The sequence below is a fragment of the Asterias amurensis genome, chromosome 6 (assembly GCF_032118995.1).
Source record: "Asterias amurensis chromosome 6, ASM3211899v1".
Lineage (NCBI taxonomy): Eukaryota > Metazoa > Echinodermata > Asteroidea > Forcipulatida > Asteriidae > Asterias > Asterias amurensis.
Genome location: NC_092653.1, coordinates 23152683 through 23167108, shown reverse-complemented (window position 1 = coordinate 23167108; position 14426 = coordinate 23152683). Strand labels below are relative to the sequence as shown.

The 14426-nt window shown below is 41.1% G+C and overlaps 1 protein-coding gene and 1 long non-coding RNA gene across 4 annotated transcripts; one reads left to right on the top strand and one right to left on the bottom strand.

The window, feature by feature from the left end:
• The first annotated feature begins 2880 nt into the window (after window positions 1-2880).
• Window positions 2881-6964, top strand: LOC139939047 (uncharacterized). 2 transcript variants are annotated; one of them, XR_011786254.1, is made up of 3 exons: window positions 2881-3018; window positions 4076-4276; window positions 6727-6964. It is a non-coding gene; the product is annotated as an uncharacterized lncRNA (long non-coding RNA). The 2 variants fall into 2 exon arrangements; XR_011786253.1 differs by having other exon boundaries at window positions 4076-4303.
• Window positions 4599-12919, bottom strand: LOC139939045 (GTPase Era, mitochondrial-like). 2 transcript variants are annotated; one of them, XM_071934761.1, is made up of 11 exons: window positions 11746-11872; window positions 11347-11514; window positions 10744-10871; window positions 10073-10150; window positions 9743-9789; window positions 9195-9256; window positions 8572-8684; window positions 7792-8421; window positions 6989-7138; window positions 6495-6575; window positions 4599-6230 (listed from the first exon to the last, which is right to left on the bottom strand). In XM_071934761.1, coding segments are annotated over exons 1-11 (1563 nt in total). In that variant the 5' UTR covers window positions 11747-11872; the 3' UTR covers window positions 4599-6125. The 2 variants fall into 2 exon arrangements, with proteins under 2 accessions (XP_071790862.1, XP_071790861.1); XM_071934760.1 differs by lacking the exon at window positions 11746-11872 and adding an exon at window positions 12761-12919 and having other exon boundaries at window positions 4600-6230.
• Window positions 12920-14426: the final 1507 nt, after the last annotated feature.

Sequence of the window (14426 nt, the reverse complement as noted above, 5' to 3'; positions counted from 1 at the left end):
TTTAATTGTTCTACAGGACAAAGAAATCGACCAACATGTCCCAGAGTATTTTTTTTAATTGGGGGGGGGGGGGGGGGGGAGGGGGAATGATGATTACCCCAAAAGTTTTACACTAACGTAGGTGGCGCTATTGCAAGTTAGCGGTAAGGATTTTTGGCAAAGTTTTGAGACATAAAGGATCGAGTTTTTCTTGTAATGATAAACTAAAGTAAAACAACCTTTTGTTCATCCCATGCTTTTTTGTGCTTTCTGTCTTTCTCTTTCTACCTCTTTCCACTTTAATGCTTCCGTAACACCCCAGTATGAGTTCGAGTATGCCCGTTTAGTGTTATCAGTTTTTAGTCTTCGAAAACAAAACGGGTCAACTCGTACCCAAGTCAACAACGTACCCAAGTCAACTCGTACCCGAAATATTGTACCCAAGTCAACTCGTACCTAAGTCAACTCGTACCCAGGTCAACTCAGACCGTACAACCAAACGGAGAATTTCCGTGCGGCATGATTTTGTAATTGCGATAGGAAATAAAAATGATGTTCTACCACCATATGGAGCTAACTTTTATTAATAATAATCTGACGAATTTCGTTTAATGTTTGTTCATCTCATTTCTGCTTTTTTCAAGGATATTCATTCAGATCCATTGAAAACAGGTTAATTTACTAAACTTTTTATTTATTTAGAATAAGATTGACAAATCTTTCCGGGGGGGGGGGGGGGGGGGGGGGTGGGTACAACCGTTTACTGCAGTGCAGCCAGGGATCACACCCAAATTAAGACACCGCACAAACTGGGAAGCGGCAGCCAGGGGATTACCTTTGAAGGAGGTTCAACTTTTTATTTCAGATGTTTACATTATACACCACAAAGGAAACTGACTGGGTAAATGTTGTAAATGATTTGGGGTGAACAAATTAAAATTTACTAGAGTGGGACTCGAACCAACGACCTCCGGATTAACATGCCTGTGCTCTACCAACTGAGCTATCTAGCCCTATGTTGACGATCCCCTGGCTGCCCCTTCCCAGGTATCGTAACTTTTGTGTGATCCCTGGCTACAGGACAGCAACCCCCAGACCCCCAGCAACCCCCAGACAAAGATATTGACAAAATAGAGAAACAGCCAAAATAGGGTTAGATAGCTCAGTTGGTTGAGCGCCAAGCGCGTTAATCCGGAAGTCATTGGTTTGAGTCCCATCCTATCCCAGTAAACATTTCTTTGTTCGAACCCCAAATCATTTAAACAGTTAAACCAGTCAGTTTCCCTTGAGGAGTAAAGGGTAAAACTCACAAAAAGTCACTCTTTATAGCATTCAAGACATGTTTGAGTTTAGCCAAAGCCACCAGCCTTCTATCTTGCCATTGTTGTCTCTCCTGTAGTACTAGTTGATCAAATTGAAGTCTTGCAGCACTTTCTGCAAAACTTGCACCACTTTTTTTTACCTTGAAGGTTGGAGATGGTCCAAATGATGAAGCGACTCTGTTAAAAGTGGCACCGTGACGTTCCATGAAGTTGGCTGTACCTGAACGAGTAACCAGAAAGCCTTGATTTTTTTAAAGGCTTTTGCATATCTTGTTCACGAGGAGGGCCAAAAAGTCTGTCTTGTCTTTTTGTTGTTGATAATGATAGTTCTTACCCTCGGAGTTGAGATGAATTACTTTAAGATGGTCCAAAAACACATACACTGTACCCCACATATTATGAGGAAACATGCTAAATTAACATCAATAACTGATGCTATTAAAAATTTTGAAAAAAGGAATCTAGCCCCCCAGTTACGTGGTCTAATTAAGTCTTAAGACTGGTTTAGGTTTGTTATTTGATATAGAAGTTGTGATACAAGAAGTGTGGGCCTTGGACAATACTGTTTACTGAAAGGGTCCAATGGCTTTAACCGATCACCAATGTTTCTGGTTGGGGTCGCCAACAAAATGCACTCCAGTGAGCCCTCTAGTTTTTATAATATATAACTCCATGTTTTGACCCCTCTGCCTACCCACAATGCATTGCGGTTCTGAATCGCGATAAAAGATAAACTTTCGACCCTTCATTCAAAAAGGTATTTAATATTGGATCTCTGCCTACCGAGTGAGCTCAGCGCGGTGACAGTGTTTGCTTACCTTTCTTGCGATCAATTCTAGTTTGGGATTCCCTCGTGAAGAGATGGTAGTTTGTAACCACATAAATGGCGAAAGTTCTGCCCAAAAAGTGAAGAAATTATGTACGAATTCAAAATTTCAAAACTGAAGTTGAGCTGATCTGCTAGCTTAGTGTGGTCTTCGTGTTGACATGTATAACATGTGGACTGTGTTTTTAATTATTGCACCAACACAAAAAACTGAGGGCGCTATGCTGGTTTAACGGTGGTATTTTGTTTGCGGGTGAAAAATTAACGGTTGTGTTAAATACCGCCCTCTTACGTGTGGACAACTGCTGCATTATGATTGGTCTGTTACGCGTAAGTTAATAACCAAGCTTTATGATTGGTCTGTTGCGCGTAAGTTAATAACCAGGCCATTTGGTTATTAACTTACGCTTAACAGACCAATCATAAAGCGATGCTGTTTTGTCAACTTGCGCGTAACTGACCAATCACAAAGAAGCAGTTGTCCACACGTAAGAGGGCGGTATTACCAGACCATTTGGTTATTAACTTACGCTTAACAGACCAATCACAAAGCTTGGTTATTAACTTACGCGTAACAGACCAATCACAAAGCAGCAGTGGTCCACACGTAAGAGGGCGGTATTTAACACAACCGTTAATTTTTCACCTGCAAACAAAATACCACCGTTAAACCAGCATAGCGCCCTCAGTTTTGTGTTGGTGTGATAATAATAAACACAGTCCACATGTCATGCATGTGTCAACACGAAGACCACTAAGCTAGCAGGTCAGCTCAACTTCAGTTCTGGAACTTTGAATTTGAACTTTTTTGCAGAACTTTCGCCATTTCTGTGGGTACAAACTACCATCTCTTCACGAGGGAATCCCAAACTAGAATTGATCGCAAGGAAGGTAAGCAAACACTGTCACTGCGCTGCGCTCACTCGGCAGGCAGATATCCAATTATGGCAATAATACCTTGAATTGAAGGTCGGAGGTTTATCTTTTATCGCGATTCAGAACCGTAATGCATTGTGGTTAGGCAGAGGGGTCAAAACATAGAGTTATATAGGGTGCGTTCGTTTAGCTTCCATTGGTCGACCCCGATGTTGGGTGTTTTATTTTTTTCCAGGACGAAGGTGGGCACAGAACTACCCAACGTTCGTCCTGGAAAAGTCGCCTATTTTGTTTTCCAGTACGAACGTGCGCAAATGTTTACCCACGCTCCATCACCTGGAAAAAAACCCCAGATGCATCATCACGTGAGCCTTCTCGTCGTTACGTCAGTGCACCTCGGGTTAGCCCCAAGTGATGATAGGGTCCACAAGGAAGTGGGGCTCTCTTGGGGCTGGCCCGAGGTGCACTGACGTCACCACGGGAAGGCTCACACCCTAAGCCTACAATGCGGTCTGGCATGCGCTCATGCAGCCATTTTGTAAACTGACAAAACAGCCATGATAGCTTGTGTTCACATGGCCCTGTGTGGCCATTTTGCAAGTTGACAAAACAGCATCGCGTAGCGTTATCAACACACACTCTCCCAAGTGTACTTAATAATATTCAAACGCTCATATAAAATGGCGCGCATGTCTCCTTGTGACATTGTGGTCCCGTCGTATTTGTATGTGCAAGCAGCATCACCAGTGTGCCCTCTAGTTCTCAATCTTATACTATGGGTCTTAATTAGACCACGTAACTGGGGGGCTAGATTCCTTTTTTCAAAATTTTAAATAGCATCAGTTATTGATATTAATTTAGCGTGTTTCCTCATAATATGTGGGGTACAGTGTGTGTGTTTTTGGACCATCTTAAAGTAATTCATCTCAACGCCGAGGGTAAGAACTTTCAACAACAAAAACACAAGACATACTTTTTGGCCCTCCTCGTGAACAAAATATGCAAAAGTCTTTAAAAAAATCAAGGCTTTCTGGTTAATAATCTGACACTGATAAATGTTTACCTTGTTCAGGTACAGCCAACTACACATGGAACGTCACGGTGCCACTATCATCAACAGAGTCACTTCATCATTTGGACCATCTCCAACCTTCAAGGTAGAAAAAGTGATGCAATTTTTGCAGAAAGTGCTGCAAGATTTCACTTTGATCAACTACAGGAGAGACGACAATGGCAAGATAGAAGGCTGGTGGCCTTGGCTAAACTCAAACATGTAATGATTGCTATAAAGAGTGACTCTGTGAGTTTTACCCTACTCTACAAGGGAAACTGACTGGGTAAATGATTTGGGGTTCGAACAAAGAAATATTTACTGGGATAGGATGGGAGGCACAACTATAGAATGCAGGTACACTTCGAAGCTTCCACTGCGCTTCCGCGGAGACGGAGTCGCGGTGACGTTCATACGTACACAGTACACTGGAGTTGAGGTCGCGCTCTGTTGCTTAACTATAAATATTCGAACCTAGGGGGCACTCTGAAAGATGCACAACAGCGCCCTCATTAGGGTCGAAAATACACAACTGCGCTGTGATGTCAATTTATTTTATACGATAACTCACAAGACCGTTAGATGATTATTTAAATAATTATGGGAACTCCGTACAAATAATTAATAACTATTAATATTGCCGTACTACATATTACCCCAAAAGAGGATTATTTCCAAAAGGGAAATAATTAAAGGCCGAATCCTAATACATTAGAGGATTATTTAAAAAAGGGAAAGAAAGCCCGAATTCCGTACAATAATTAATATTGCCCTAATACACTTGACCCCAATAGAGGATTATTTAAGAAAAGGGAAAGAAAGCCTGAATTCCGTACAATAATTAATATTGCCCTAATACACTTGACCCCAATAGAGGATTATTTAAAAAAGGGAAAGAAAGCCCGAATTCCGTACAATAATTAATATTGCCCTCATACATTTGACCTTATTAGAGGATTTAAACAAAAGGGAAATGGAAAGCCCGAATTCCGTACAATTATTAATATTGCCCTCATACACTTGACCCCATTAGAGGATTATTTAAAAAAGGGAAAGAAAGCCCCTCCGCGCCTCCACCTTCCCCTTCTTCACGATTGCATCATATGCTCGTCTTCCCAAAGACGCCCTCTATCGGCCATTGTCCACACCGCGCCTCCACCTTCCCCGTCTTCACGATTGCATCAAATGCCCGTCTTCCTAAAAACGCCCTCTATCGACCATTGCCAACACCGCGACTCCGCGCCTCCACCTTCTCCATCTTCACGATTGCATCATATGCTCGTCTTCCTAAAGACGCCCTCTATCGGCCATTGTCAACACCGCGACTCCGCGCCTCCAGCTTCCCCGTCTTCTCGATTGCATCAAATGCACGTCTTCCTAAAACGCCCTCTATCGGCTGCTTCACCTACCTCACCACTCACGTCACACTTTGACTCCCTACGACCCTAACATTTTATCTGTTGTATTCATCAATCGCACTCAATACAATCAAGTAGTATAGTACGACCAGCTTTCTGCCTCCATGCTATGACCAAGTTACTTAAAACGTACGTGACCGCGACTCCGCCTCCGCGGAGGCACAGATAGAGCTCCAAGTGTACCTGTATTCTATAGTTACTCCGGATGGGACTCAAACCAATGACTTCCAGATTAACGCACCGGCGCTCAACCAACTGAGCTATCTAACCCTATTTTGGCTGTTTCTCTATTTTATCAATATCTTTGTCTGGGGGTTGCTGGGGGTCTGGGGGTTGCTGTCCTGTAGCCAGGGATCACACCGAAGTTACGATTTTTCATTCTCATATTTCTAAAATAGCTTGAAGTGCCTAGTACAAAATCTTAAGAGGCTTTTGAGATGACTTTGAGTGTGATAAAGCACTTTAAAATGACACAGTTTTATTGTTATTGTCAATTATGCAAAGTTTACAAGCAGTTGAGTTATTTGGGTCAAGTTTCATGGCAATAATTGACAATGAAGATTACTCCACCACAAACATGGAATTGTAATTACTTTAGACGAAGCAGAATTCAACGTTGAGTAGCACTGTGAAATTGGCCCCAGGTTGAAGACTTATTGTTTGATGCCGAGTGTAAGATGAACATCTTGATGGAACGCCTCCACTAAGCTATCCTCTGCCTCCCGCGCTATAATGCCAATCCTTTTCTTCAACATGTTCTGAAAAAAAAGAAGAGAATATACCCTGTGTTAAAGATAAAGTACTGGTTTCTATGGTACCTATTTTTAACAAACGTAAGAAATATAGTTTCAATCTGAAAGCTCATTCATCCTAAAGATCATATTTGAACACATCTCCAGAGAAATATTCATATCCCAAATACACATTTGAAGCATAGCCATTTATTGACAAAACTGTTTTGCCTGTTATGGGCCAACTTCTGGAGTTTTAAAATTTTACAGAAAACTTAGCAAGGTGCTTACCACGTGGGATTTCTTGTGACAAACAATCTTCTGAATAATGCGCAGTTTCCCACAATCCAGCGTTGTCCATAACTCATTTCTCTGCAAGAAAATAGAGAATAAAATGTAAATCTTGATGCAAGTATGATTCTTCCTTTAAGTCATTCCAAGGACACTTAACTTTCTTGGGAGTTTTCACTCCTCAAGTAACTAACTTGTCTCTATACCATCTGTGCCGATTTTATATTACTAGACGCTGAGAAGCAACTTATGGACAAGCATCTTGCTCAAGGACGACATAAGCAGAACTTGGATCCAGACCCATTCAATACATAGTTCTCGGTAATGTGCGCGTGCTCAGAACTACGTAAACAATGGAAATTTACCTGGTAAGTCTGCTGCCACCTAGCGCCTGAAAGTCTCCCATTGAATGCTCAGGAACACTTTTAAGAAACTAACACACATAAATCCATGTAGTTCAGTGAGATTGATCATCTTGCTTCAAATGGTCTCACCTGGCTGAGATTGTAAGGTACTTCCTGTGGAAGATGCTCCAGTAGTTTCTCTCGGATGGCTTCAACCAGAATTTCCTCAGGGGACAAATTGGTTACAACATCTTCGTGGTACTCCCAGATACCCGGAACTGCCTTCTCCATCAGGTGTTCCTAAAAAAGAATTAAATTCTTTTACAGTAGCAATATTTGAATCTTTCTAATACTGTATTTGGGTTTTCCATTCTATCATTTCACGTAAAGCCTTAAGTTACTATCCATGTATCTCGGTTTCGAAGCTAATATTGTTTAAAGATGTAAAATAGAGTTTCTATTGACACCTTGAACAATGCAAAAAACACCTCCGCACAATAACGTATCTGCCATTTCCGCCATTTATGGGACTAAATTCCTTTGGGACTTGCAATATAACAGACAGGATAGGCAACTGGAAGTACACCGCAGGTCGTAAAATGGGTCAATACCACGAAAAGACATCTCTCTGCTACATGGTATTTATGGTTAGTGTAAACCAGATAAATCAATCATGTCTGTTTCTGGTATGAGAAAATTGAAAGACACCTTATTAATCTGAACTCTATGTCACTATGGCTCATTTTAAGCTACCATACTACTATGGTTTATAGTAACGTAATCATTATATTTAGTGTACTATGTGCATTTAAATCAAAGTACATTGATGAAAGATGCATTATGGCTGTACATCTAAATATGAAATGCTTTGACTGCAAAAATCATCTATGGTAAAATAGCCACAAAGCTGATTCACCAAAAAATAAACTACTTTCCCAGGTCTAGTTCCTCACCTTGACATCCTCCAGCCCCTCTCCACTGAGGGCAGAGACCATGAACACAGCATCAAACCTATCCCAGCCATTTCTCTTCATCATCATCTTTAAAAGCTCTCGCTGCTCCTGCTTCACCCTCTTCTGATCCTCCTGCATCTCTTCAGATTTTGTAGAGACTTCTTCTGCCTCGACCGCACTGCTCTTTGAACTAAACCCCTCCAAGGTGCTGACATAATCTCCTAAAGTGTTGAACTTCTGATGAGACACGCTGTCTAAATTTAATACAGGGTCGATGCCGCTCTTGGAGCTCTCAGTCGAACTTGAATCATTGCTTCTACTGGGTACTTTGTCATTAGCATCAGGATTTTGCGGAACAAATGTTGGAATGTCTGCCTCATAATTGTCTCTAGAGTCTGTGGTGACTTCCTGAACTTGATCAGTTCTCTCTGATTTGTTCATAGGAATGCTTTGAATATCATCTGGTTGCATTCTTGGTTTGTATTTGTGTGAGAGCATGGGACTCGTCTCGACCTTGCCTAGAGAGTAGGCTGTCCTATTGTCCAGTGTGAATTTGTGATTGCCGATGACTCCTTCGGTCAGCTGAGCAGTGAGAGAAAACAGTTGCTGCTTGCTGCTGATCAGGTCAACCTGGGAAGGTACGGAAGGGAAATTTTGTCAATGATTCTGCGGGAAGTGCTTTTGCTAACAAACATCGGTGTAAGGGAAAACCAATAATTAACAACTAATTAACAATAAACTTTGGTGGTTATGTTTTATGTGAAGCAAAATAAATTGTACCTTGTTGAGCACCAATACAGATTGTACGTTCGGATTATGATGCAAAGCCACCAGTATCTCGGGGGATATTTTCTCGCATGTCCACTTGTTTGAAGCATCTACTAGCACAATAGCTAAAAATTAAAAAATGAACAGATAAACAATTTAAAACAACAAATCCATCATCCAACATTTTCAACTACATGTATCATCATCATCATTATTTGGCAAAGACTTGCGTACAAGGCCTTTATTGTAATGGGGACACACTCCTGGAGCTGGGACATCACCTGTTCTCCTTCAATCGCTGCTTATCACAGCTCTCCCATGTTCTACTACTCCACTTTGTCACACTGTCTATCCAATGCAGCTTAGGCAGCCTCTACCTCGAATTGTACCTGTAGGCAGACCATCTATAACTGCGCCGGGTTGGCCTCCCAGTCTCATCACATGATTGCACCACTTTGCCTCTTCCGCTCTAACACCTCGAAATCTAGGAGACACCAACGCCCACCAATCAGCTCAGCCAGCGTTTCATTCATTACAAAGTCTGACCAGCAGAGTTAAACTTTTTGTACTGGACAATTTTCATGAAAGAATCATATTGAAATGATTTATATTTGCATAGAACTGTTTGACCTTACCAAGGTCTGCTTTTTCCAGGCTGTTCTTGGGGTCAACCAGCAGAGGTCGTGATAACTGATGTCTGATGGAGGAAAAACAACAGAAATTTTGTTTGCAAAGACTTTGGTTTGGTGAACTAAACAAATGTACCAGACTCTGTAAGTTTTCCAATACCAAGCTCTCCTGACAATGACTAAAGTAAGCTAGTTGAAATGTTGAGACCAATTAAGAACTCACCCTGTGGCAGTGAAGTTAATAATGAGTAGTCCCCTAGATCCACTAAGCAAAAGAAGTAGTCCTTACCGATTTCCTACCTTCCACCCAGGTAGTAGTTAATAAGCAGGACAGTTCTTTTAGCAATGAGAAGTCTACCAAATTCCAACAAAAATCTACACCGAGGCAGTAGAGTAAATGGCAAGACAAGTTTTCAAATGAACATGATCTACTTAGCTAGAAGATATACAAATGATGTTAACGCAAACTAAATATAAACCATGTTTCACCAACGCAAAAACGAAATGAAAAACCACTGTCATACCCGCAACACATTGAGTTACTAATGGCTTACCTTCTCCCATGTAAGTGACTAACCATACCAGGAGTATCCAATAACACCTACAAGGTAAAAGAGACAGTGCATAATTGTTCATGAAAAACTAAAAATTTGTTCTATCCTCTAGCGACCAGAGATGTAGTTGGTACCCAAAGTCACCCTAAACTGGCTAGATTGAAGTTCTTAATGAAAATACTGTGACAGTTTTTTGTTGTTTTCTCAGCCAAAAAAGTATCTAGACATTTGGAGGGTACACATTCAAAAGTGTTGAATAGGGTTCCAACTGAAAGCATCCCCAAAGCAACAGTATTATCAGACTTATTAGATAGTACAGAAATTACTCACAATTTGTGTATTATTTCTTGTGAGAACAGCCAGGGCAGTAGAGCGCGTTGTGTGGACTTTACTTGAGACCGAACAAATCTGAAAGAAAGGAGAGACCCTGATGTGAAAAAATATCAATACCGTTTCTTTTTCAGTGAAGACCTCTGACTCTTGGGTTATAATATTATTCTCATGGGTGAAAGTAGGTCTTGTTCTTCTTCCATGAGATTACAGTCAACAATCTGGTGTATTATGTACCTTGGTTGATGTGCGCATGCTAGGGTGGGGATATATAATGCAGATGGGTGTGTAAACAGTGAATGTGTTGCAAAGTACATTCACTGGACTGTTGCTGGACTGACTATACCCTGTTTAAGACTCGCAAGAGATGCGCAGTTGATGCCTTCACAGAGATTGTTCAAATGCTGTTGAGAAAGAATGAGTGTTAGTAAACCCCTGTTCTGTAAGAACGACTCTGCTCAGAGCAATGGTTGGTGTCAGAAATGTGAGTGGGATGTCAACCAGGTTGTTAAAGATCCTTAAGATCGTAACTGCTTTGGCCTGTGCGAGCCGTGCTTGGAGTGTGGTCCACTGAAGTTAGTCCCTCTATGTCCAATTTCTCTCAAATATACAGCTCTTGGACAAGTATCAACCTACCACCCCGAGGGAACCAGTAGAGTTTTAACCCTTACCCTTTGACCCATGAGTCGATTGATAAGTGTTGATTTGCCAGCGTTGGGTGACCCGATGATGGCGACATTTAGGACTCGTGAATCGTCTGGCAGATTGGGCTTCTTGAGCAATAACATCTCCTGGAGAGCTGCCAAGAACAAATTGGAACAATTGTATTGAGCAATGAATAATACACAAATTTTTACTTGAAATGTCTTGGTGCTTGCTTAAATAAAAAGTTGGTTAACTTGTTTTCTTATTTGATTCTAGTCTTTTAAAAACAGTTCCTGTCAAGTAAATGGTTTTGTGGATTTTCCACCCTAAATCAAGATCTACAACTGATAGATAATGGAGAAGTCAAGAAGGACCTCAAGTCAAAAATGACAATCTGATCAGGTCATAGAAACTTGGACTGAATGCATGTTTTTGGAGTCTTTGGGACACTCAGTTTGTACAGTTTGTGACTTGAGTTGAATATAAGTATGGTATTTAGATTATGAATTTAACGAGAAATTATGAAAGTGTGCAAAACTGTGAAGCCCCAATGAGCAGAGCATTAAGACTCTGCACACTGAGGCTCCTGCATTATGTGTTATTAAGAGTGGCAAACTAACAATTCCTACCTTTCTCTGAACTGATAGGAATTCCACTGTGGGTTTTTTCCTTGTTCTCTTCAACTCCATTTGTGGAAAATGGGTCATCTTGACGAAGGCCATTGTGAACTGCGCCCTCTTTTGTTGTAACACGAGAAGAAGACTGTCTGCAGTGAGTGCAGACAAGTGGTTTTTCCACTGTTGAAAAAAGAAAAGAAAATTTTAAACATTCAGAGACGTCACTGTTCCATCAAAATACAACAAAACTAAAATACTTTTTCTGAAACCTGGTTGAAAACCTCCAGCTAGTATAGTAGTCCCTAGAAACGTAACAAAAATAAGAGCAGGCCCCAAGAATTATCAAAACGGCGCTAGGTCGGATGCGCACTGCATCATGTAGCAAACATTAAATAACAATAATTCAGCTACTTGTCAAAGCCTATTCAGCATCTAGTACTACACAAGGGTGCGGCTCGGGCTGCCGACGGTGGACGGTTTGTGTGCTCAGCGGTCAGTGGGTGCCACAATATGTACACAAGAAATAAAGATGTGCATGTGTCATGTGTGTGCAACCTGCAGTGCAATCAAGTAAAATAAAAAGTATAAATCGTAGGAGGTCCTGTTTTCGAGGTGTCCCTATTATCGTTGCAAATCTTTTACCTCTCTGTGCGCGATGTTAACAGTCCCTAGATAAAAATTGTGTGGTTTTATATGCCAAGCAAAGAGTCTCCTCTTCTTTGACCAAAACTTAGAAACACGTAAGGCTCCACTGGTCATTTGCACTTGTAAATGCAAAAAGTTTGGTATTTTAGGCATTTCTACAAGGTACACAAATAATATGTCATAATGTTGAGGCCATATAAAAATATTTGCCCACCGAAAAAAGTTTCATCAAACGCTATTTCAATTCACAATCATGATGATCAAAATCATGTGACTGAATGTTTTGCTGAGCATTCTTGAAAAAAAATACCGAGGCTTAAAGAAGCCTGTGCCTTATATAATTTTCTAATATTTTTGGAGATTTTTATTTTGTAACAGAGTCTCAAAGAACACTTGTAGTCACTGCAGATGTTTCTTCCATGTATGGCTTCACCGGGAAACCATACTTTCTCGTTTGCCGTGAAAACAGGAAAAACTCAAAACAAATGGGGCCAGTTGAAGTCATCCAAGATCGGTGTGTGGTATGAACATTTCAATGTCCATCAAGTTTTAATACATGTTTGCACACTTCGAATTAACAAATGAAGATAATTAGGGCATCGGTTGATATATGGCATCATTATTTTTTTCCCAATTCAAAGAAAAAGGCATAATAGCGTGATAACTGGTAAGCAGAGGAAATATTAAAAGAGCAGAGAATTGTGGTTTGCAATTTATTTCTCTCACAATTAAGATGCAGTTAGAACTGGACAACTAAATGACAAAACAAGGTTAGTCTCACCTCTTTGAAATTGCAGGCATATTGCAAAACGTGTCCGTAGTAATCGAGAAATAGATTGACACATGGGGGCCGCCATGTTTATTTCTGCGCATTAAGTAGACTTGCTCCAAGTCGTCGTACTTCTGTCTTTCACATAATCACAGAGGGCGCTATACTATTATTTCGTAGTCCGCTGCCTATCCTACTGCTGGGCCGGTGTCGCATGCATGTATGTCATCTATGCAATACTATCCGGAGGACACTATTGCAAATGCAATATTGTTCGCCGGACGGTTTTGCATGTGCAATCGTGTCCGCCCGGACGCTGCTGCATAATGCAATTGTGTCCGCCAGGACACATTTGCATTAGCAGTTGTGTCCGCCCCCGTGCAAAACCGTCCTTGCAGTAAATAAAACGCCCTTGGTCGACGGAACACGTTCGCCATTTTTTTACAAGCTATAAAGTGCATGTCATAAATGACATAGGAAATGACATGCTGTATATTCAGTGCATGCACGCTCGTTGCGCGCGCACATTATACCGGACGGTTTTTTTCATAGCCCGGACACGATTGCACGGTGCAAAAGTGTTCGGATCGGACAGTATTGCATGGCGGACACAATTGCATCTGACACCGGGGGGCCGGGATGGGATCATGCATAGAAACTCATGCGCCGAGCCTCGTTAAAATAATTATCTCTTTCTTTTTGAAGGTATGGCTTATGGACTGGCGAGAAATGGTCCAATATCGTCGTTGTGCCCCTGGGATTGTTTGACCTTCAACATGGAGCATATTTGGTGCAATTTAGCCCTCTAAAAATAGCCCTTATTTTCAGTCTGCCCATTGTTTGCTAACGATGGAGTATTTCTAGCCGTTTTTTGGTGTGAGATCTACCTTAGATACAGTTTCCAGAAAACAATTTAAACGTTTTCAAGAGGCTGTGAGACTTTTAAAATTATTTGAATAGTTCAAGGTAGCATTAGTGGCTGATTTTTATTGGAGTGGTGCACCCTGCTGGTTTGCCAGACTCGTGGCTTTGACATTGGACTACAATTACACAAAACGAGTCGCAAAAGAGTTGGTCATTGAGGCCTATTCAAGAAAATCCCGACCTGAAAACCAACCCGCTGTTTAATGTCCAACATAAACGTGCACTTTGAATGCTGCTCTATATAATTTTATTGCAGATGAAAAAGGTAGGTGTTACAACATGTTAATAGCGATGCACATACACAACTATACAGATGTACATGCCCCACTGAAAGAATTGCTTTTGACAGTTTGAATGTGATGGGGGTGTTTCTTATGAGAGATAGGGGAATTGTGGTAGGGAAATTAATTTTTGGGAGATGAAAAACGGACCCTGTGAAAGCGCCGCCAATATTGTAGGCCTACTGCACAATTCTATAGGAAAACCATGCCTATGTACAATATGTGGTTTCTTCCAATGTTCCCGTCATATAAAAGCCCAACTTAGATCGTTTCAAAAACACAAAAAAAAGTAATATCCAGCCCACGCCACGGGCATTTATTCCCCTTTGTTCGTACAATAATTCATATCAATATGGCGTCCCCTAACTGAATCAGTGTTTTATCTAAGGACAATTAGCTCGCGTGTTTTTATTGGACGAGGAAAAAAGCACCGTACGTGACGCAATCGGGTTTTCGAGGAAGACAGTTAACAA

Bases quoted from the DNA above. Each gene is read 5' to 3' on its own strand.
- LOC139939045 (XM_071934760.1), bottom strand. From the start codon at position 12,836: ATGGCGGCCCCCATGTGTCAATCTATTTCTCGATTACTACGGACACGT. The intron at 10,872-11,346 runs GTAGGAATTGTT...TGTTCTTGGCAG, and splicing joins TCCTATCAGTTCAGAGAAAG to CTCTCCAGGAGATGTTATTG. The intron at 9,790-10,072 runs GTGAGTAATTTC...TTTACCTTGTAG, and splicing joins CAAGAAATAATACACAAATT to GTGTTATTGGATACTCCTGG.